The sequence below is a fragment of the Bos indicus genome, chromosome X, assembly GCF_029378745.1.
Source record: "Bos indicus isolate NIAB-ARS_2022 breed Sahiwal x Tharparkar chromosome X, NIAB-ARS_B.indTharparkar_mat_pri_1.0, whole genome shotgun sequence".
Taxonomy (NCBI): domain Eukaryota; kingdom Metazoa; phylum Chordata; class Mammalia; order Artiodactyla; family Bovidae; genus Bos; species Bos indicus.
Genome location: NC_091789.1, coordinates 114,109,441 through 114,132,843, shown reverse-complemented (window position 1 = coordinate 114,132,843; position 23,403 = coordinate 114,109,441). Strand labels below are relative to the sequence as shown.

General features: G+C 44.8%; 1 protein-coding gene and 1 pseudogene across 1 annotated transcript; both read right to left on the bottom strand.

Moving 5' to 3' along the window:
* Positions 1 to 311: 311 nt before the first annotated feature.
* On the bottom strand, positions 312 to 968 carry LOC139181565 (ferritin heavy chain pseudogene; annotated as a pseudogene).
* A 14,706-nt stretch (positions 969 to 15,674) lies between these two features.
* Positions 15,675 to 16,343, bottom strand: LOC139181564 (ferritin heavy chain-like). Its single transcript, XM_070785069.1, has one exon. The coding sequence runs from the start codon at positions 16,341 to 16,343 to the stop codon at positions 15,675 to 15,677; it is 669 nt and encodes a 222-aa protein (XP_070641170.1).
* Between the last annotated feature and the right edge of the window lie 7,060 nt (positions 16,344 to 23,403).

The following is a 23,403-nucleotide window of genomic DNA, read 5'->3' as shown; positions in this document are numbered from 1 at the left end:
GAACACCTTCCCTCTCCATCAGTGGAGATCCTAAGCTGCATGTGGACAGGGCCTGGGTAGCTGGAGAGACTCTTGTACACCTGTTTTAAAGTTTAAAAGTGAGAGATTTGCACATACAAATTAGAGACGTTTATTTATGCATCAACTATTAACTTTATTTGAAGAACCAATAACTTTATGTGAAGAACTGCCAAAACTGCAAGAAAAAAACTTCAGTGAAGTTTTTCTGCAAGGGCAATACTGCAGACTTCATGGCAGGCAGGGTGACCTTGGGCAGTCACCCGGGACTCAGGGGAAAGTCCAGTCTAGGATCAGTCCTCCTTGTCGCCGTCGCCCATGGTGAGCTTGTCAGAGAAGTACCCTGCCAGGCTGCCTTCCGGGGACCCCACGTTGCTCAGCTTGCTGACATGGTCTCCCAGCTCCTTGATGAACTTGACCTGCTGGTCCAGGTAGCCGGTCTCTAGGAAGTCGCACAGATGGGCGTCGCTGCTGTCGGTGGCCAGCTTGTGCAGGTCGAGCAGGCTCTGGTTGACGCACTTCTCCAGGTGCAGGGTGTCTTGCATGGCCTGGAGTGCACTCTCCCACTGCTGGGTCTCGGGCTTTCTGATGTCGAGGAAGGAGACGCGGCCCCCACGCCGGTTCTGCAGGAACATCAGGCTCTCGGCTGTTTTGCTGTGCTCGTGAGAGCGGAGCAGGAAGAAGCGGTGGAAGTGCTTCAAGGCCACATCATCACGGTCGAGGTAGAAGGCCAGGGCCAGGCACTGGAAGGAGGCGTGGAATTCCAGGGCGGCGTGGCTGTTGAGCGCGGCCTCACACTCAAGGCGGTAGTTCTGACGAACCTGTGAGGGCGGTGTGGGCATCATGGTGGGTGGCTCCAAGGCCCAGGGAATGGCGGCTCGGTCAGCGGGGGCACGGGCCTGGCATCGGCGGGGGCGCAAGCGCCAGCGGCCTCCTCGGAGCCTTCCCATGGTGGACGATGTGATGGCCCGAGGCGGGCTCCGGGCCAGACGACAGGTGGCTGGGTGCGGGCTCTGGGATGGATGGGTAATGGCGTCTGTTGGGCCGGGTCAGTGCCTGGGCTTGAGATTGGTTAAGGAAGAGGTCACGTGGGTGGGCGGGATCCGTGGGCAGGCGGGGTCTATGGTCTTGACCCTCCTTCTTTCTGCCTGGTGACGTAATGGCTGTTGAGAAGGGACTATAAGACAATTTCAGCAATCAGCTCCTGGGAAATAACCCAGAAAAGCTCCACTCCTTGTCTCTCTCCAGGTCCTTCTCACCTCTCTACTTTCTGATTCAAGTGAAATAGTCAGACTACAGTGTGTAGAAACTAGTCTCCTGAGGGGCTGATGAGAGGCTGGATAACGTGTCATTTATGTGTGGAAGAAGCCCCTTCGGGGTGGGCTTTGACCAATGAGAAATGGGGGTTGGAGAGAGCCTGTAAGATAAATACCAATGCCACCCTCTTCCACACTGCCAAGTGACCTGAGGAGTGCTTTCAGATTCTAAACCTCTAGACAAGCCTGTTCAGTGAATGATCTGCTGAGTCTTTGTGGCTCATTAGGAAGCAGTGGCCAGCGTGATAAACACATAGGATTACATTTCTTCACATCTTTCCGTGCCTGATGTTTCCTTTTTCTCATCCTTATTGCTGTGAGTTCACACATTCTAACAAAATCAGCATCTTAACAGCATTTAAGCTGAGTCTCAGTCTCTGTTTTCTAAAAATCAAGGCTCAAACTCCTGTGTTCGTCATTCTGGGAATTTCCCTATCTGTTATATGCCTTGTTAAATATTATTTCATTTTCTCATATATTTTATACCTATTAGTTCTTTGAGAATTTCCTCGCTGTTCCTTTACTAGCTGGTTGTCATTTCTGTCCTCCCTTGGTCCTATAGTATTGCGGCAGGATTGTTTTGATTACTTAACCATCTCTCTAATTTGCTATTCAGCAGTGCCTATTCTACTATTCTATTTATTGTACTTTTTATTCCAACAATTAGTATTTTCATTTTCCTGATCTCTAGTTTATTTCTATTGATGAAATATAAATATGTGTGTGTGTGTGTGTGTATATATATGTATATATATATATATATATATATATATATATATATATATATATATTACTGCCTGAGTATATTAAGAGTACTTATTCTGAAGTTCTGTTCTTACTCTACTAATGCTTTATCTTTGGGTGTTAGTAAGGTTTTTGTATGTATTTTTATTTTGAAATATTCTCAAAGTTTCAGAAAAATTGCAAGGACAGTGCAAAGAACTTGTAGTTTCTGAACTATTGGAGAATAAGTCGTTGACCTGATGTTTCATCAGCTGAAATACATTAGTGTCTAATTTGTGAAAACATGGAAATTCTCCTGTAGCTACAACAGGCAAAATTGAGGAATGAACAGTGATGCATTACTACCATCGAATAGTCAGATGCCATTCAAGGTTTTCCCAGTTATCCCCCAAATGCTTATGCAGTAAAAGGACCCAATTAGAATCTCATGCTACAGTTAGTTATCATGACTGTTAGCTTCCTTCAGTCTGGCGTAATTCTTGAGTCTCTCCTTGTCTTGCATGCCTTGCCACTTTTCAGAATCATAAGCCGGTTATTTTGTAGAATGTTTCTGAATTTCGGCTTGTGTAATGGTTTGAGTATAAGGGCTCTTTTTTTCATTTATTCAGTTTGATATTTCTTCTTGATAGTTTATTTTTTCAAGTTTTTCTTCAAACATTTGATGACTTTTAATTCATGATTGGTTTTTAGATTCCTTTTTAAACATTCAGCTGTGTGAATTTAGAAAGCTGGGGAGATAAGAGGTGGGACAACTTCTACTCTGGCCGGTCATTAGTGAAACTGGAGAGAATCAACTCATATTTTTTGGTGAACTGCTGGTTTTGGATTCTCCTTGTTCTTCCCAGGTTTTTCTACTCACCTGTGGGTACTGTCCCAATCTGTGACAGAAGCTTCCACACATCCTGCTCTGATCTAAAAGCATTTACCCCCACTCTTGCTACTGCTCGGTGTGGGGACTAGGAAGCAGCTGTGGGCAACCGTATGTGTACTTCCTGTGATATCCAGCTAATCACCTTCTTACATGTGTCCAGGCTCAAGGCTGAAGGACCCTATGCATAATTGGAAATAGTAGAGCCAAGCATGTTCTATCTAATTAATCAGTTCAGAACCTGCCTAGTAACATTTGGAAGTGGGTTATGTTCCCAGTGAGTTTGTATTGCTGAGGAGGGCCCAGCAACATTTATATACAGCATTCATATGGCTTCTTCCTTTCTTTGAACAAGCATGACAGGAAAGATAATCAGAGATGAGGGACAAAAACCACGATCCAAGCTCCAAAAACTGCCTTGTGTTGAGAAATAAAACAGAAATATCTGCAAGTTGGGCCATTCACAGAGAGGTGGGCTAGAAGTTGTTCAAAAACTTAAGAGCCACCTCATCAACTTGAATGTTCTAGGGAAAATGGATGGACCATCACACAAGTCACTTAGCATCTTTAATTTCTACATCTATAAAATAAGATTTAGAAACTCAAACTTCTAGCGAAAATAAATAGGTAGAACACATGCAAATTGGGAAGTTCCATGCAAAAAGTATTCTACTGAAATTGTCACAGAGGTAGGCGGAGGACACATCGCTAAAATGCATTGTCTATGCTGTGTAATACCACTGCCAATTAATTTTACTAACTATTAAAGATGAATAACTTGGGAAAGAAGAAGTCAAAGGTTGGTTGCATCTTGCTTAAAATAACCATAAATACTATTTGTGCAAGGTGGCATAATTGATATAAAGTAAATTGATATAATTTGATATAAAGTAAATTGATACAATTTATCAATAAATATATCAATATATCAATTGATATAAAGTAAAACTTCTTTCATTTTGGAAAAGTGTTAGAATTTGTATTCAGGACATTTGAATGAAAGTAGGAAGGGATTGGTAGCTGTCTTGGTGGACATTGTCTCGCCTACTTACTGACTTTGTAGAATAAACCCAGTAACAGGCTATATGTAAATAAATGGTCATGGGTCAGTTCCAGTAAAATTTTATTAAAAAAGCAGATGGTAAAAATCACAGCAAGTTATTGTGTGGATATCACTAAAATTATTCTAAAATTGGTAAGCAGAGGCAAACAGAAAAAACGAAACAGAAGAGCAAATACACTATTAAAGGAGAACAATAAAATTGGAAAACTGACATTACTCGACCTCAAGACTTACTATAAAGCAATGGTAGTTGAGACAGCATGATATTGGGGAAAGAATAGCCAGATAGTTCAATGAATAAACTAGGGAATAGGTAAAGAATCTGCCTGCAATGCAGGAGACATTGGTTGGATCCCTGGGTTGGGAAGATACCTTGGAGACAGGAATGGCAGCCCATTCCAGTATTCTTGCCTAAAGAATTCCATGAACAGAGGAGCAGTCCATGGGGTTGCAAAGAGTCAGACACGACTGAACACACACACTTTATCTCCAAGCAGTGTTAGGACCCCCAAATGGATATACTAAACCACCACCAGGGAGTCCAGAAATACAACCATATAAATATGATGAAGTGATCTTTAGCAAAGAAGAAAGGGCAATACAATGGAGCAAAGATAGTATTTTCAAGAAATGGTGCTGAAAGAACTGGACATGCACATGCAAAGAAAGGACACACACTGTACATCATTTATAAAATTTAATTTAAAATGGATCATAGACCTAAATGTAAAATGTCAAGTTATAAAGCTTCCAGAAAAGAACAGTGGAGAAAGCTCAGATGACCTTGGGTATGTAATTGACCAACTGTATTTGATTAAAATTAAAAACTTCTGCCCTGTGAAAGACAATATTAAAAGAATGAGAAGACAAGGCACAGACTGGGAGAAAATATTTGCAGAAGACACATGATCAAGGACTGTTATCCAAAATAGACAAATAACTCTTAAAACCTAACAATAAGAAAACAAGCAGTGTAGTTTTAAAATGGGACCGAGACCTTAAGTGCTCATCAAAGAAGATACACAAATGGCAAACAAGCATATGAAAAGATGCTCCATATCATATGTCATCAGGGACGGTAACACAAAAACCTGCATGCAGATGTTTGTAGCAGCTTTATTCACAATACCAAGGTGTCCTTCCATACGTGTAGAGATAAAACAAATTTTGATACAATCAGACAGTGGAATACTAATCAGCACTAAAGAGAAATGAGGTATCAAGATATGGAAAGATATGGAGAAGACATAAATGCATCTTACTAAGTGAAAGAAGCCAATCTAGGAAGGCTATATATACTGTATGATTCCAAATGTATCACAACCTAGAAGAGACAAAAGTATGGAACATTAACGAGAACAGTATGGTATTGGCATAAAAACGGACACACAGATCAATGGTGGAAAATAGAGCCCAGAAATAAACCCAATTTAATTAGTTTATGCAAGGAGCCAGAAATATACATAGAGAAAAGACAATCTCTGCAGTAAATGGTATTGGGGAAACAGGACGTCCACATGGAAAACAATGAATCTGGACCGCTATTTTATACCATACACCAAAATCAATGCAAAATGGATTAAAGACTTGAACGTAAGACTGCAGCCATAACAGTTGTAGGAGAAAACAGAGGCATTAGTAAACTCCTTGACATTAGTCTTGGAGGTGAGGTTTTGTATTTGACACTAAAGTGAAGGCAAGAAAAGCAAAAATAAATAGGTGGGACTACATGAAACTAAAAGACTCCTGCATGGCAAAGTAAAACTATCAACAAAATAAAAAGGCAACCTATTGAATGGGAGAAAATATTGGCAAATGATAAATGTGATAAGGCAGTGGTCCCAAGTCTTTTTGGCACCAGGGACCAGTTTTGTGGAAGACAATTTTTTCATGGACTGGGTGTGGGGGGATGGTTTCAGGATGATTCAAGCACATTACATATTTTGTGAACTTTATTTCTAATCTAATGCTGCTGCTGCTTGGACTGGAGGTTGAGGACTCCTGTGATAAGGGGTTAATCTCCAAAATAGCAAAAAAAAAAAAAAATTGATTACTAAAACTTACAGAAGATCTGAATTGATGTTTCTGCAAAGTAGACATACAGATGGCTAAGAGGTACATAAAAAGTATTCAGCATCACTTATCATCAGTTCAGTTCAGTCACTCAGTCGGGTCCAACTCTTTGTGACCCCATGAATCACAGCAGGCCAGGCTTCCCTGTCCATCACCAACTCCTGGAGTTTATCCAAACTCATGTCCATCAAGTCGGTGATGCAATCCAGCCATTTTATCCTCTGTCATCCCCTTTTCCTCCTGGCCCCAATTCCTCCCAGCATTAGAGTCTTTTCCAATGAGTCAGCTCTTTGCATGAGGTGGCCAAAGGATTGGAGTTTCAGCTTCAGTATCAATCCTTCCAATGAACACCCAGGACTGATCTCCTTTAGGATGGACTGGTTGGATCTCCCAGCACTCCACGGGACTCTCAAGAGTCTTCTCCAACACCACAGTTCAAAAGCATCAGTTCTTCAGTGCTCAGCTTTCTTCACAGTCCAACTCTCACATCAATACGTGACCACTGGAAAAACCATAGTCTTGACTAGATGGACCTTTGTTGGCAAAGTAATGTCTCTCCTTTTGAATATGCTATCTAGGTTAGTCATAACTTTCCTTCCAAGGAGTAAGCATCTTTTAATTTCATAGCTGCAGTCACCATTTGAAGTTATTTTGGAGCCCAGAAAAATAAAGTCTGACACTGTTTCCACTGTTTCCCCATCTATTTGCCATGAAGTGATGGGACCAGATGCCGTGATCTTAGTTTTCTGAATGTTGAGCTTTAAGCCAACTTTTTCACTCTCCTCTTTCACTTTCATCAAGAGGCTCTTTATTTCCTCTTCACTTTCTGCCATAAGGGTGGTGTCATCTGCATATCTGAAGTTATTGATATTTCTCCCGGCAATCTTGATTCCAGCTTGTGCTTCTTGCAGCCCAGTGTTTCTCATGATGTAGAAGTTCAGTAAGCAGGGTGACAATATACACCCTTGACGTACTCCTTTTCGTATTTGGAACCAGTCTGTTGTTCCATGTCCAATTCTGACGTTGCTTCCTGACCTGCATATCAGTTTCTCAAGAGGCAGGCCAGGTGATTTGGTATTTCCATCTCTTGAAGAATTTTCCACAACTCATTGTGATCCACACAGCCAAAGGTTTTGGCATAGTCAATAAAGCAGAAATAGATGTTTTTCTGGAACTCTCTTGCCTTTTTGATGATCCAGCAGATGTTGGCAATTTGATCTCTGGTTCCTCTGCCTTTTCTAAAACCAGCTTGAACATCTGGAAGTTCACGGTTCATGTACTGCTAAAGCCTCGCTTGGAGAATTTTGAGCATTACTTTACTAGCGTGTGAGATGAGTGCAATCATGCGGTAGTTTGAGCATTCTTTGGCATTGCCTTTCTTTGAGATTGGAATCAATACTGACCTTTTCTAGTCCTGTGGCCACTGCTGAGTTTTCCAAATTTGTTGGTATAGTGAGTGCAGCATTTTCACAGCATTATCTTTTACGATTTGAAATACCTCAAATGGAAGGCATTAGGTGAAATGAAATAAGTCAGACTAAGAAAGACAGATACCGTATATGTATCTGTATATGTATCTCCTTTATATGCGAGATCTAAAACAAGAACAACAAGCAAAAACCAAAACTCGTAGAGGAGAGATTGGTAATTGCCAGAGCAAAGGTGAGGGGGTCAAGGTCAGCAAAATGGGTTAAGGAAGCAGAAGACAAAATCTTCAGGTTATAAGTCATGGGTTATAATGTATGGCATGGTGCCTGTCATTAATAACACTATTGTATATTTGCAAGTTCCTAGTACAGTAAGCCTAAAAAGTTCTTATCACAACTAAAACATTTGTAACTATTGTATGGTAATGGATGTCAACTACTTGGGATCTTTTCACAACATATACAGATATCTAACCATTATGTTATATACCTGAAATCATTGGTGTATGTCAATTATATCTCAATGTAAGAAATATGGAGACAGTAAAAAGATTAGTGGTTGAGAGGGGAGGAGTAAAGAATAGGTGAAGAGGATATTTTTTAGGGCACTGAAAACTCTGTACATGACTATAATCAGGAGTACATGTCCCTATACATTTGTCCAAGCCCATAGAATGTACACCACCAATAAGGAATCCTAACATAAACTGTGGCCTTTGGGTGATTATGATGTATCATTGTAGGTTCATCAGTTGTAACAAATTTACCACTCTGTTTCTGGATGTTGAGTGTGGCATACATTATGCATATGTGGGGCCAGGGAATATGTGGCCTGGGAATATCTCGGTTCCTTTCTCTCAATTTTGCTATCAGCCTAAAACTTCTCTTAAAAGTGTTGTTGTTTAGTCAGTAAGTCATGTCCAACTCTTTGCGACCCCATGGATTGTAGTATGTCAGGCTCCTCTTTCCTCCCACTGTCTCCCAGAGTTTGTTCAAATTCATGACCATTGAGTCAGTGATGCCATCCAACCATCTCTTCCTCTGTCTCCCCCTTCTCCTTTTGCCTTCCGTCTTTCCCAGCATCAGGGTGTTTTCCAGTGAGTCAGTTCTTTGCATCAGGTGGCCAGAATATTGGAGTTTCAGAAATAGTCCTTAAAATGAATATCCAGGGTTGATTTCCTTTAGAATCAGACTGGTCTGATCTCCTTGCAGTCGAAGGGACTCTCAAAAAACATCATCTTTAACAAATTAAAAAAGTAACACAATAGATGGTGGGCTGGATTTGGCTTGCAGGCCATAGTTTGACAACCCATGGTATAAAACAAAGCAGTCTGTGATGAAACAAATAGGTAAATGTGTGTGTGTCTATGTCACTTGATGCGTCTGGTTAACCGTGCGTCTATTACCAAGAAAGGCTCACTGCCTGATGTGCATAGAACCCCGTACTATAGCATTGGCTTTTGAGAAAAGGAAGTTTTCTTGTGAGGTCAGCTGACAAAGAGACAGGAGGCAAGGCTCTCAAATCTGGTTCTTCACCCCAAGGTTGAAGGAGAAATTTAAGGGGTTCGAGGAATCAGCTGATTGGCCAGTCTCAAATCAGCCCATTTGAACTACTTGTGCTGCTGGAAGCCATGGTTTCCTTTTCTCTTGGGAGGGTGGAATGTATTGCTTTACAATGTTGTGTTTGTTTCTGCTATAGAACAAAGTGAATCGGCTATATGCATCCATATATCCCGTCCCTTCAGCCTCCCTCCCACACCACATCCCACTCCTCTAAGCCATCCCAGAGCCCCAAGCTGAGCTCCCTGTGCTACAGCAGCTTGCCACTAGCTGTCTATTTTACACATGGTAGTCTGTGCTACTTTCTCAGTTGGCACCCTCCCTCTTCCCCCTCTTGTCCACATGTCCATTCTTTATGACTGCATTTCTATTTCTGCCCTGCAATGGGTTCAGCAGTACCGTTTTCCTAGATTCCATGTATATGCATTAATAGACCATGATTTTTTTCTCTTTCAGACTTACTTCACTCTGTATGACAGACTCTAGGTCCATCCCCATCACTTCAAATGTCCTAATTGTATTTCTTTTTGTGGGTGAGTAATATTCCATTGTATATATGTAGATCTTGTTTATCTGTTTTTGTGTCACTGGACATTTAAGCTGCTTCCATGTCTTGGCTATTGTGAATAGACCTGCATTGAACATTGGGGTACATGTGTCTTTGAATTATGGTTTTCTCAGGGTATATGCCCAGTAGTGGGGTTTCTGAGTCTATGGTGGTTCTATTTTTAGTTTTTTAAGGAACCTCCATACTGTTCTCCATTGTGGCTGCACCAATTTACATTCCCACCAACAGTGCAAGAGGGTTCTCTTTTCTCCACACGCTCTCCACCATTTATTGTTTATAGAATTTTTTGATGATAGCCATTCTGACCAGTGTGAGGTGATACATCGTTGTAGTTTTGATTTGCATTTCTCTAATTATTACCGACATTGAGCATGTTTTCATGAGCTTTTTGCCCATCTGTATGTCTTCTCTGGAGAAATGTCTGTCTATTTGTTTATTTTGGCTGTGCTGGGTCTTTCTTGTTGTGTGAGGGCTTTCTCTATTTGTGTTGCATGGGAGCTACTCTCCAGCTGTGGTGTGGTGGGTTTCTCATTTCGGTGGCTTCTCTTGTTGCAGAGCATGGGCTCTCGGCACGTGGGTTTCAGTAGTTGTGGCTCGCGGGCCTAGTTGCTCTGCAGCATGTGAGATCTTCGCAAACCAGGGATTGAACCAGTGTCCCCTGCATTACAAGGCATATTCTTAACTACTGGGTCACTAGGGAAGCCCTCATGGTAAGTTTCAATTTGTATTGCTCTACTAATTAGTGATGTTGAGCATAACATCCCCATTCATCTGCTCTCTAGGTCCATGACTGAATACTGAGGCTTAAACAGCAATAGGTCCACACGTGGGATGAGTGCTAGGGTTTTAGGACCTGGGGTTTTGGTTCTGGCTGATTTTCTGTGGCCTGACAGACCAAATTATTTCCCAGGTGATGCTAGTGGTAAAGAACCCGCCTGCCAGCTCAGGAGACACGAGAGAGGTGCATTTGATCCCTGGGTCGGGAGGATCCCTGGAGGACGAAATGGCAATCCACTCCAGTGTTCTTGCCTGGGACATCCCATGGACAGAGGAGCCTGGGAGGCTACAGTCCATGGGGTTGCAGACAGTTGGATATGACTGAGTGACTTAGCATGCGTGCATGATGGGCCAAATTATTTCCATTAGTTATATTACTATCCATCTTTTGGTGGCCTGGGGAGTGAGTGAGGGCTGGTTCTTCCAACATTCTAACAGAGTCTAGTAAGTCCTGGATCTCCTCTGTGTATTTCTTTCCTTCCTGATGTTCATAGACCTCTCTTTTCATATGGCCCCACATACCTGTACCACAGAGAAGGTGTACTTAGAATGAGTAGCAGGAGTTGCCTTTTTCTTAGCTCCAAGGTGCAGGGCTCTCATGCAGGTTATTAGCTCTGCCTTCTGGGCAGACATACCTGGAGGAGGAGTTCTGCTTCTAGGACTTCCTGATGAGTTACTGCTGCATACCAAAGAGTCCCCCGTCCATGAAGCTCCTCCCATTTGTAAGCATTTCTGTATCTGTATTGTCAGGTCAGGTCTGCTAGAATGGACTTGAGTGAATTGTACAGAAAGGCCTTATGGCATTCTGCAGTCTATCTTAGTGGCTCATTGTTATTTCCTTTAAGAGCGTCACATAGGGGTTTACCATGATCCCAAACTTAGGGATCCAAATGCAACAAAGCCCAGCCATTCCTAAGAATCCTCAGGATTGCCTTTTGGTGGTTGATGCCGTCACTCTAATGCGTCCCTTCCATTTGGAATATGTTTCTTTGTCATAAATATTTTACAGTTGGTTGAGAAGTTTTCACTTTTCCCATGGACACTTTATATCCCCAGTCTGCCAGAAAGTTGAAAGTAAGGATTGTATTTTGGCCTGAAGCTTCCTTCGTTTTACTGGCCATTAGGTATATTATTCATATATTGCAGTACAACTCTTTGATTTAATTGCCGGTCCCTTAAGTCCTTGGCTAAGGCTTGCCGAGAAGATGGTGCGGGCATTCTTCAATCCTTGTGGGAGCACCATCCAACAATAGAGTTCTTTCATATTAGTCTCTGGATCATCTCATTCAAAGGCAACAGTTCCTAGGCCTCAGGACTGAGTGGTATGCAGTAAAAGGGATCTTTTAGGTCCAGAATTGTAAACCAGCAAAAGTCTCCAAATAAGATTGTAAGTAGAAGTATAAGAATTTGGCACTGTGGAACATACATCGTGTACAATTTAGTCAATGAGTCTCAGATCCCATGCAAACAATAATCTCTGGCCCCTGGCTTTTGTACCGGCAGTATTGGAGTATTTTATTGATATTGATAAGTTTGATAAGGGGCTTCCCTGGAACCTCAGATGGTAGGTAGAGAATCTGCCTGCAATGCAGGAGACCCAGGTTGGATCCCTGGGTAAGGAAGATCTTCTGGAAAAGGGAATGGCTACCCACTCCAGTATCCCTGCATGGAGAATCCCATGGACAGAGGAGCCTGGTGGGCTACAGTCCATGAGGTCGTAAAGAATGGGACATCACTGAACCACTAACGCTACACTACTGACGTTGGATTACTTGGCATTTAATAAAGGTGGTTCTCAGAGGCTTTATACTTCACATGCCTCTTTAAAGCTTATTGCTTTTTCAGTTCTGACACTTCGCACCGGGCTGGAGTTTTCCTCTTACTGGGTCGGCGGTCTTGGCTCTTCCTGGCCTCCCTACAACTCAAGCATCAGCTCTTACCTTTTGAAGAATTTCTTCAGGGACTTCTGGTTGAAGTTTGTCTCTCCATTGTCATAGCACAGCTTGGAGAGGGCAGGCTCGACCTAGGAGTACTTTAGTGTCTACTTTTTCTGGTGAGAAAGTCACTTAGGCATTTAACTTTGTTAGATCTTCCCCCAGTAAGGGAATAGGGCATTCAGGCAGATACAGAAAGCTGTGCCCTACATATGCTCCACACCGCCCACCACCCCACCCCCCCGCCAATTATATCAGATCTGAGGTAGAAAATGGAGAGTGTACATGTACGAATGCCCTAGGTTGACCTTGGTCATCTAGCCCTTTGGGAACTTGTTTCATTTGATACTGCCCTGCCTGAGGGCAATTGAAAAGATACAAATTTTCAATATGTTTAAATTGAAATTAAACATTTTCAATATAATAAACAATCTACTCTTTTAAGCCATAGTTTTTTGATCCCTATTTTACATATGAGAAAACAGAGGCACAGAGAAGTTAATTCACATTCCCCAATGCCTTCAATTTAGTAAGTGGCTAGAATGGCATTTGAACCCAGGCCATCTGTGGGGAAGAATCCACGACACCAAACTGTTTCTCCAAAACTGGAGAGCAAGAAGGATCTTTAGGCTTCCCTGGTGGCTCAGTGGTAAAGAATCCTTCTGCCAAACAGGAGACCTGGGTTTGATCCCTGATCCAGGAAGATCTCACATTTCGCAGAGCACCTCAGCCTGCGCATCACAACTACTAAACCTGTGCTCTAGAGCCGGGGAACCACGACTGCTGAGCCCATGTGCCACAACTACTGAAGTCCAAGCGCCTCGTGCCCGTGGTGTGCAACAGGCAAAGCCACCACACTAAGGAACCCACATACCGCAACTAGAGAAGAGCCTGCGCAGTAATGGAGCCCTAGCACAACCTAAAAGTCAATTTCTAGTTATAGAGATGAACAGCTACTCACCTGGTGCTTGCTTCTATCTAGAGGAGAACAGTTAATTGACATATGTAGGATCTGAGACATTGTCAGAGAGAGGAAAATGAAAGTGTTAGTTACTCAGTCGAGTCCGACCGTTTGCGACCCCATGGATTGGAGCCTGCTAGGCTACTCTGTTCATGGAATTCTCCAGGCAAGAACACTGGAGTGGGTAGACATTCCCTTCTCCCAGGGATCTCCCTGACCCTGGGACTAAACCAGGGTCATGTCTAAGCTACAGGGAGGAATATTTGTAAATATTTGAAATATTCAAAGCAGTTTGCAAACTTTAGGGAGACTCAGACTGACCATGTGTCAATCTGAGGACCATGTCTTATCAAGGACCATAAGGCAGGCAAGATCTGTACAATTTTACCTTTTGCCTTATTAACCACACCTAGGCACAGAAGAAACATATTTTGAGTGTTTTTGTTAGGATATTACGGTTTACATGTGTAGAGACTTCATCTGATCAAATAGAGTTGACTGAGAGGCTGAATTTTTAAAGGGGAAGAGGAAAAAAATAAAGGTTTTTTTTTTTTTTTTTTTTTTTGCTGTCCTTTGTCTGTGTTGCTGCGCATGGCCTTAGTTCTTCTGAGGCATGTGGGATCATAATTCCCGGACCAGAGATCGAACCCATATCCCCTGTGTTGGAAGGCAGTTTCTTAACTACTGGACCAACAGGCAAGTCCTTATCATTTTCTTAAGAAATCTTTTTTTTTTTAAACTGGAAAATTTATTTCTGCATAGTTACAAGAAGATAAAAAGTTCAGTCTTCTCCCCATTCTGAAAGCAGATCCCAGGAGGCCACAGTGAGGTCACAAACAGGCTGATTTGGGGCCACAGGGTGTGGGCACAGGTGGGCACAGTCTGCAGTGAGCTAATGGTCAAGGTGAGGTCAGCACCCCTCTGGGCATTTCATCACCTCAGCCCTGCTTCTACATGTTCGTTACCCAGGGCTTAGGCTCTGCCACACTCCTAGTCCACTCTCCAGTGAGGTTTTCCACTCCCATGACCACACACAATCTATATAGGGATCATGATATTTCCCATAGGTCTATTTCTAAAGCTGACATCTACATCCACTCTGAACTCCAGATTCATTTTTCTGGCTACCTGCATGACAGTTCCACTTGGATGTCTAATATGCATCTCAGATTTTACATGACATGCCTTCTCCAACCTTCCATCCCAGCTGTGCCCCTGGCAAAAGACCTCAAATTGATAAAATGGCACCACCATCAACCCAGGCTAAATTAGATTAATTTCTTCATATCTCACTCTTCATCTCTGGTCCACGAAGAAACCTTGCTGATGTATCCCAATCCATCTGCAATGTGTCTACATCTCTTCATTTCTTCATCCTCCACTCCAGTTCAACCACCATTGTCTTTCACCTGGACCAGCTGTGATACCTCCCAGCTTCAACCCTTCCCACCACTACATTCCTCAATACAGCCAGTACCAGTGACTTCATATTCAGGGGGATTCATTTTACTTTATATTCAGTATCACAAATTGACCTTCATTTAAGAGCTTATATTTTTCACTGTAGAATGGCTACATAGATTCACCCTCAATGGAAATGAGGTAAATTTTGAGTGGTACCACGTTACTTTATCACAGGGTGGTACAGTTCAAGTAAAAATCACACGGGGATGTTTTATAAGGGTAGCATCCATGCTCAACTGACCACAGGAAGTGTGTCTCTAGGAAAGCCAGCCCTGCCACCCTTAGATTGTCACTGTAGCCTAGGGTGAGCTTGTCAGAGAGGGACTCTGCTATGCCAGCATCCAGGGCCACCATCTTGCTACCCAGAAGTCTGCTTCAAACCAACTGAAGACCCCTTTATTTTGTTCCCTTCCCAATCCCAGTCCCTTCACTGTTTCTGGAGATCTACACCAATCATGATTTTCAGGCCATATTTTTATAGCTCATCTATTCACAGTCACCCACATTCACCAGAGCCTCACCTCACCCACACCCACCCCATGTACCACATTGTTTATTAGGGGAAGGTACATTTTGTATTGTTCAGGGTCCTATGGGTCCCCTTCTTCCCTCCCTCTGTGCAGATCTTGAGCTGCCTGTGGACAGGGCATTGGTAGCTCAAGAAACTCCTGGATACCTGTTTTAAAACTTGAAAGGTTAAGGGTTTGCACGCATGAATCAACAAGGGACCTTTATTTCTTTAGGAAGCAGTTTATTGGAAGAACTGGCAACAATGAAAGAAGGAAAACTTAAGTGAACTTATTCTGTGAACTTATTCTGCAAGAGCAATACTGCAGTCTGCATGGCAGGCAGGGTGACCTTGGGCAGTCACCCAGGTCTCGGGGGAAAGTCCAGTCCAGGCTCAGTCCTCCTTGTTGCTGTCGCCCACGGTGAGCTTGTCAAGGATGTAGTCTGCCAGGCTGCCTTCCGGGGACCCCACGTTGCTCAGCTTGCTGACATGGTCCCCCAGCTCCTTGATGAACTTGTCCTGCTGGTCCAGGTAGCCGGTCTCCAGGAAGTTGCACAGATGGGCGTCGCTGCTGTTAGTGGCCAGCTGGTACAGGTCCAGCAGGCTCTGGTTGACACACTTCTCCAGGTAAAGGGTGTCTAGCATGGCCTGGAGTCCGCTCTTCCACTGCTGGGTCTCGGGCTTTCTGATGTCGAGGAAGGAGATGCGGCCCCCACGCTGGATCTGCAGGAACATCAGGCTCTCTGCTGTCTTGCTGTGCTCGTTGGAGCGGAGCAGGAAGAAGTGGGAGAAATGCTTCAAGCCCACGTCATCATGGTCGAGGTAGAAGGCCACGGCCAGGCACTGGAAGGAGGCGTGAAACTCCAGGGTGGTGTGGCTGTTGAGCGCGGCCTCACACTCGGGGCGGTAGTTCTGACGCTCCTGTGAGGGCGATGTGGGCAGCATGGCAGGCCACTCCCCGGCCCAAGGAATGGCGGCTGGGACGAGACGCCTTCGGGGCAGGAATCGGCGGGGGCGGGGGCGGGGGCGGGGGCGCCAGAGGGCTCCTGGGAACCTTCCCATGGTGGACAATGTGGGTGGCCGGAGTCGGGCTCCGGGCCAGATAACAGGTGACTGGGTGTGGCCTCTGGGATGGACCGGTAATGGTGTCTGTTGGGCAAGGGTCAGTGCCTGAGCTGGCGATTCGTTCAGGAAGAGGTCACGTGGGTGGGCGGGATCTGTGGCCAGGGCACGACCACTGTCTAACAAAGCCAGGGTGTGGCCAGGGCGAGACCACTGTCTATCCAAGCCAGGGTGTGGCCAGGGCGAGACCACTGTCTATCCAAGCCAGGGTGTGGCCAGGGCGAGACCACTGTCTATCCAAGCCAGGGTGTGGCCAGGGCGAGACCACTGTCTATCCAAGCCAGGGTGTGGCCAGGGCGAGACCACTGTCTATCCAAGCCAGGGTGTGGCCAGGGCGAGACCACTGTCTATCCAAGCCAGGGTGTGGCCAGGGCGAGACCACTGTCTATCCAAGCCAGGGTGTGGCCAGGGCGAGACCACTGTCTATCCAAGCCAGGGTGTGGCAGAGCTGCTTTGAGCTGAGTACTTCGCATCCACAATTTTTAATTTTGCCGTAATACTTTTTTTCCAAGGACTTTCTCTTATTCTCTAATTACTCCCTTTTATAGCACCCTGTTCCCATTTTATAGACCCACTGTCATTTTTACAGTTCTGAGAATATGAATTTGGATTGTTTGGTAATGTTCTCTTGTTTCCTGTAGTATATTTGTCTTTTTCTCCAGAAATCGTTCTATTTATTCATCATGATCTCTTTCACTTCTGTCAAATATCTGGTAATATTTGTCCATCCATATTTGGGAGTAAAGGACTCAGGTTCGATCCCTGCATCTGGAAGATTCTCTGGAGAAGGGAATGGCTATCTACTCCAGTATTCTGGCCTGGAGAATCCAATGGACAGAGGAGCCTGGCCGGCTAATGTCAGTGGGGTCGCACAGAGTCTGACAGGACTGAACGACTAACACTTCCACGTTTTTCATTGTGATTTCACCACCTCACCCCCACCCAACCCCCCGCTCCACCCCGCCTTGTGGTTCTTATTATGATTGCAAGAGGTGTCTCAGCAACAACCCTTAGGGAACTTTGTAAAGAAAATATGGCTTATTACTCACAGGTGCTGGAGGCCGCACGGCATGCATCGGGCTGCACAGCCAGATCATGGGTAGAAAGTGAGTACACGTGCCGCCTGGGTCGCTTTTGTTGGGGTCTAGGATGGGATGTCTAGCGTGTCACAGATTTAGTCTTTCTTGGTGAATTTAAAACAAGAGCGTGAATTAAAATGTCAGAAGGGAAAACCAAGTGGTCAGATGGCAGTTATCCTAGTCATCCAGTGATCTCTAAAACAAAGGAAACTTCTGTGATGGGGAAGCCTGGTTCTCATCTAGTCTGGTAGCTGGCACTGTGTTTATTTAAGACAGCTGTCTGTGATGTGGATGCCTTGGCAATCAACAGCTTAAGATCAGACAATTATGTTACAATAAAAAAACATTAAAAACAAACAAAAAAACAACTCAGGGGATTTTCCTAGTAGTCCAGTGGCTGCAACTCCAAGCTCCCAGTGCAGGGGGCCTGGGTTCAGTCCCTGGTTGGGGAACGAGATCCCACATACTGCAGCTAAGACCCAGTGCAGGCAAACAAAACAAAACAACCCAGGTGCTTAGAGTACAGTCCAGCCTGTGATGCTGAGACAGCAGAGTTAGGAGGTGAGGACATGAACGGCCTTCAGTATTTGTAGGCAGCAGCGCTGTCTGTTTTGGGGTGCACCTTTTGGCCTGAGAAATGACTGGCAGTCTGACGGGCCTCTTGGTCTAGGGTTGGGTCAGCTAGCCAGCACCTAGCAAGTTCCGCCATATAACATCATAGCGGCTCGTCCTCTGGTGCCATCAGGCAGTGCACTTAGTCCATTGTTTCTGGAACGTCTCAGTCCACATTGCAGTGTTCCACAATGTGAACTGGAGAGCAAGCCATCTGGGTGAGCAGCTACATCTCCAACATAGTGCCCTGGCCCTTGGGTGTCATCTCCAGTGGACAAGGCATAGGCGTCTCCGATGGTGAACTCCCGGCCTGGGACGATGTCACCTGGGATGGGATCATCTCCAGCGATGAGTCTGTGTCACTCACGAGTGAGGTCTTCTGGAGTGGAGGCCACCCAGGGGTGGGAACCCATGTGGATATGCAGTGTTGGTCATCAGCTGGGCATAGGCTAGCCTGATATAACGTAGAGGCTTCCTTGAGGACTGCAGGGCATGCTGCCTGTGGAACAAATTGTTGAGAGCTCTCTGGGGTCATCAAGGACATCTTTAGCAGTGGAATGCTGTCCTTTCCTTCCTGGAAGAGCTCATCCAAAGCACATGAATATTCTGGGGACATTTATATCCTAGGCTACAGGCAATCTTATGGATGCTACTTAGGCACAACCATGAGGGCAGTCCCTATACAGATCCTGGGAGCACATTCCCCATATCCAGATGGGTTTTGTGGAGGAGCGATTATAGGGCCAGTTGGTTTGTAGCACTATTTGGTGTTGATCCTGGAAGGCAAGTATCATTTGGATGTTGCTTCCAGAGAGCCTGTTGCCTTTAAAAGGGCTTCCCTGGTGATTCAGAGGCTAAAGAACCTGCCTGCAAGGTGGGAGACATGGGTTTGATCCCTGGGTCGGGAGGATCCCCTGGAGAAGGGAATGGCTACCCAATCCAGTATTCTTGTCTGGAGAATCCCATGGACAGAGCAGCCTAGCGGGCTACAGTTCACAAGGTCGCAAAGAGTCAGACAGGACTGAGTGACTAACAGTACACTACTAAGTTTGGATTACTTGGCATTTAATAAAGGTGGTTGTCAGAGGCTTTATTCTTCACATGCCTCTTTAAAGGCAATTGCTTTTTCAGTTCTGACACTTGGCACTGAGCTGGAGCTTTCCCATTACTGGGTCAGCGGTCTTGACTCTTCCTGGCCTCCCCTCCACTCAAGCAGCCACTCTTACCTTTTGTAGAATTTCTTCAGGGACTTCTGATTGAAGTTTGTCTCTCCATTGTCATAGCACATCTTGGATAATGCAGGCTTGACCTAGGAGTACTTTAGTGTCTACTTTTTCTGGTGAGAAAGTCACTTGGGCATTTAACTTTGTTAGATCTCTCCCCATAAGGGAATAGGGCATTCAGGCCAAACAGAAAGCTGTGCCCTATGTATGCTTCCCCCCGCAATTATATAAGATCTGAGGTAGAAAATGGAGAGTGTACATGTACGAATGCCCTGGGTTAACCTTGATGATCTAGAGCTTTTGGAACTTGTTTCATTGGGTATTGCCCTGCCGGAGGCTGAGAACCCCCTGCACCAAATTTAGTACCCTGGTAGGTTCAAGGATGGGGAGACCAATCCCTTTCGCCTCTCTGGTGAGGCAGGGTTCAGGGCTATGGGTGGATCTGTGGCCTTTGGAGGAGTATTGATGGAAGCTCTAAACTTTGTGGAGGGATTCTCACTTTTTATGGCGGGGAAAGCATGGAAGTCACTGAAGGAGGAGCCAGATGGACTCAGTCAGGATTGTCATTAAGCTCTGACCCAAGCGAGACAGGCTTTTTCTGAGGTTCAGTCTTCTCCCTGAACCATACCTTCCTTCTCTTCTGCAAATTCATATTCTTCAGAATAACTTAGAAAAACCGGTTGAGGTCAGACATTGTGAACGCACTCCTTGTACCTGCCTACTCTTGATCTGAGGGGAGTTGATAACGCCAGTGCTAGGCAGAGCTAATGGGAGGACCACCAAGAGTTCTCCGTCTGGGAGTACGTCCTCTGAAGAAAGACCCTTCGTGAAGCCAGAGCTCAGAGGTTGGCGGACCATTTTCCACCACTGTATGGCTCAAGCTAGTTGACTTTTACGCCAGCAAAACCACGAAGGGCCGAGCACAAGTGCCAGTAGGAAATGCCTGCCACCTCTTCCCAGCCTTCACGGATGGGGCTCAACCTGCAGTCTTCTGAGAAACGTGCGGTCTGGGTGATGTGGGAAATTTGGTGGCACCAAACATTGCTTTCATGGGTGCTGCAGGGAAGCAGCAGGGTTTGCCAGTCTGGGCTCACAGTACACTTTGTCTCTTGGTAGGAAAAATCGAGGCACACGAGAGACTTGCCCCTCAACCACTCTCCACTTTTGTGCTGGTTCTGAAGGGTTAGCCAGCCCCTCTGAGAATGGATGTTTTGAGGAGAGAGAGAACAGACAACCCCTAAGTCAAAGGCTTAGTCGGTATCCCAGGTTTCAAACCCAAGAGCTGAGAACAGTCTATGGATTGTCCTGTCTTAAAAAAACTGGCCTCCTTCATTCCCCACCCCCACCCTAAACAGTCTAAGAAGTTTAAGAGAGGGAGCCGGAGCGTAGTTTAATTTCTGGAGCAAAGGCGGCAGTGACTATCCACAGTTTGACTGTAAGAATTTCCTGGAGAAGCCACGGAGGAGAATGGACCAGCTCCAGGATGACCAGCTTGGGTTTGAGGGTTCACTTAAGGAAGACAGAAAAAGAAGCCATCCCTTAGAGATAGTTGGCACAAATGGTAGCTTGAAAGCACCCAGCTGCCAAGGAAGCGTCCCAGCAGTTCCAATACTGGAGCCCATTAGGTCAGATGCTCCTAATAGCTTTTCCCCTGGTGCTGAGCGGCAGGCTTGCCTATCACCGAGGGGCCTGTGAGAGTCCAGGCTCCATCTCACTTGCCACCTTGAAGAACTTATCCAATGAGGAGGAGGGTGAAAGAGGTGATTGTATCACCTGGGAAAAAGTGAAGTGCAGAAGCTCTGATAAAACACAGTGGTTAAAGTGTGCGGGTGTCTGTTGGTGTGTCTGTGACACCATGTGTGAAACATCAAATGCAAGAAGAGGTTTCCAAGGCCCTTTGTATAACTGCTGTTGAAGACACATTAAGTTTTTATTGTGTTTGCTTCAGTCCTAACACGAGGGTATGCTGAGTTCATCTCGAGGCATCTGCATTATTTGCCAGTGCCGCACGTGATTCCAAGGTGGAGCCATGTTTGACAACTAGGATACTAAAGAATGCTTCTCAAAATCCAGTGTGCATATTCATCACCTGGGACCTTGTTAAAATGTCAATTCTGCTTCAGGAAGCCTGGGGTAGTGCTTAAAACTGAAGACTACTAAGTATCTAACAGGCTGTCAGGTGAGATGGCCACTGCTGGTTCCCACAGTACAGTTTGAGGAGTAAGGTTCTCGTGCTGGCTTTAGTTGCCTGGGATGTCCAGGTCCTGCCCCAGGGACTCATGTAATTAGTCTGGGATGTGTCTGCAGCAGCCAGCATCTTAAAAGCTCTATAGGCAATTCCAATGTACAGCAAAGCTTGTGACCCTCGATGGCAAAGTGCATGGTGATTTATCAAGTGTAATTATTATTTTATCAGTAGGCCTAAGGTGGTCTTCTCTTCCCATTCCACACACCCTGACTTACTCCTCTCCCACCGTCATAGATGGGATCAGGATTACCTCTACATCCTTCCTGTGTTTCCCACCTGTGAGGTGTGAACTGTAACTCAGGATAAAAAGAGGAGACTCAGGCAACCTGAGTTGCAGAAAACAAGGCAAAAAGGGTTCTGGGGGCCAATTTAAAGAGAAAGCTAGTTGAAACAGAATGTGGCAGAGGCATTGCCAGGAAAACTTCTCACCCGGAAACTTGCTTTCAGTCTTGGGCCTGAGTCTGCAGCAGTGAAAAGAGCAATCTGTTCTCCTGATTCCTAAGGTAGCACTTGACAATCAAGCAGTTACAAAGGATTTTTCCCCTTCGGTTAGTACAATGACAAGATTGGTGAAAATGCAAGAGAACCCCGTGGCAAAGAAAAGATAAATAAAAAATGCTTTCTCCGAAGTATAAACACCACAAGGGAACTTACAAGTAGTGTATGATGGTGATGATGGTAATGACGAGAAAAGATGATTACACAAAGTACTTATTATGTGCCAGCCACTGTTCTAAGCATTTAAAATATAGTAAATCATCTAGTCTTTTAAGCAACAGTTTTATGATCCATATTTTACATGTGAGAAAACAGAGGCACAGAAAAGGTAATTAACATGTCCCAATTCCCTCAGTTTAGTAAGTGGCTCGACTGGGATTTGAACCCAGGCCGTCCATTGGGAAGAATCCACAATACCGAACTGTTTCTCCAAAACAGGAGAGTAAGAAGGACCTTCAGGCTTACCTGGTAGCTCAGTGGTAAAGAATCCTCCTGCCTAAGCGTGAAACATGGGTTTGTTCCCTGATCCCAGCAGATCCCACATTTCGCAGAGCAACTCAGGCCGTGCATCACAACTGCTGAATCTGTGCTCTAGAGTTGGAGGCAGCTACTGAAGTCCAAGCACCTCGAGACCATGGTGTGCAACAGGAGAAGCCACCACAATGAGAAACCCACATACCGCAACTAGAGAAAAGCCTGTGCAGTGATGAACACCTAGCACAGCCAAAAATAAAGAATATATATATATATTTTTTAAAATAAAGCAGGCTCTTCACTCAATTTCTAGTTAGAAACACCAACCCGGTGCTTCCTTCTGTCTGGAGGAGAACAGTTTATTGACTTATGTAGGAGCTGAGATGTTGTCAGAGAGAGAAAAATGAAAGTGTTAGTCACTCAGGTGTGTCCAACTCTTCGTGACCTCATGGACTGTAGCCAGCCAGGCTCCTCTATTCATGGAATTCTCCAGGCAAGAACACTAGAGTAGGTAAGCATTCCCTTCTCCCGGGGATCTCCCTGACCCAGGGATTAAACCTGGGTCTCCTGCATTGCAGGCAGATTCTTTACCATCTGATCCACCAGAGAACGCCCGTCAGAGAGAGGAAAGGTCCTCAAAGTGATCAGAGAAAGGAACAGAGTAAAAGGACAGCAGGTCTCTAAGAACAAAGGAACAAGCACATTTTCTGGAAACTTAACTGAAGGGACTTAATCCTCATTGGAAGAAAATATTCAAGTGCAGTCATGTTGAAATGGGAAAGTTAATTCCTTTCTAGCTAAGCTTGTTCATATATTAGTAAATTTTGAAAGCAGTATGCAAACTTTAGACTCAGACTGACCATGTG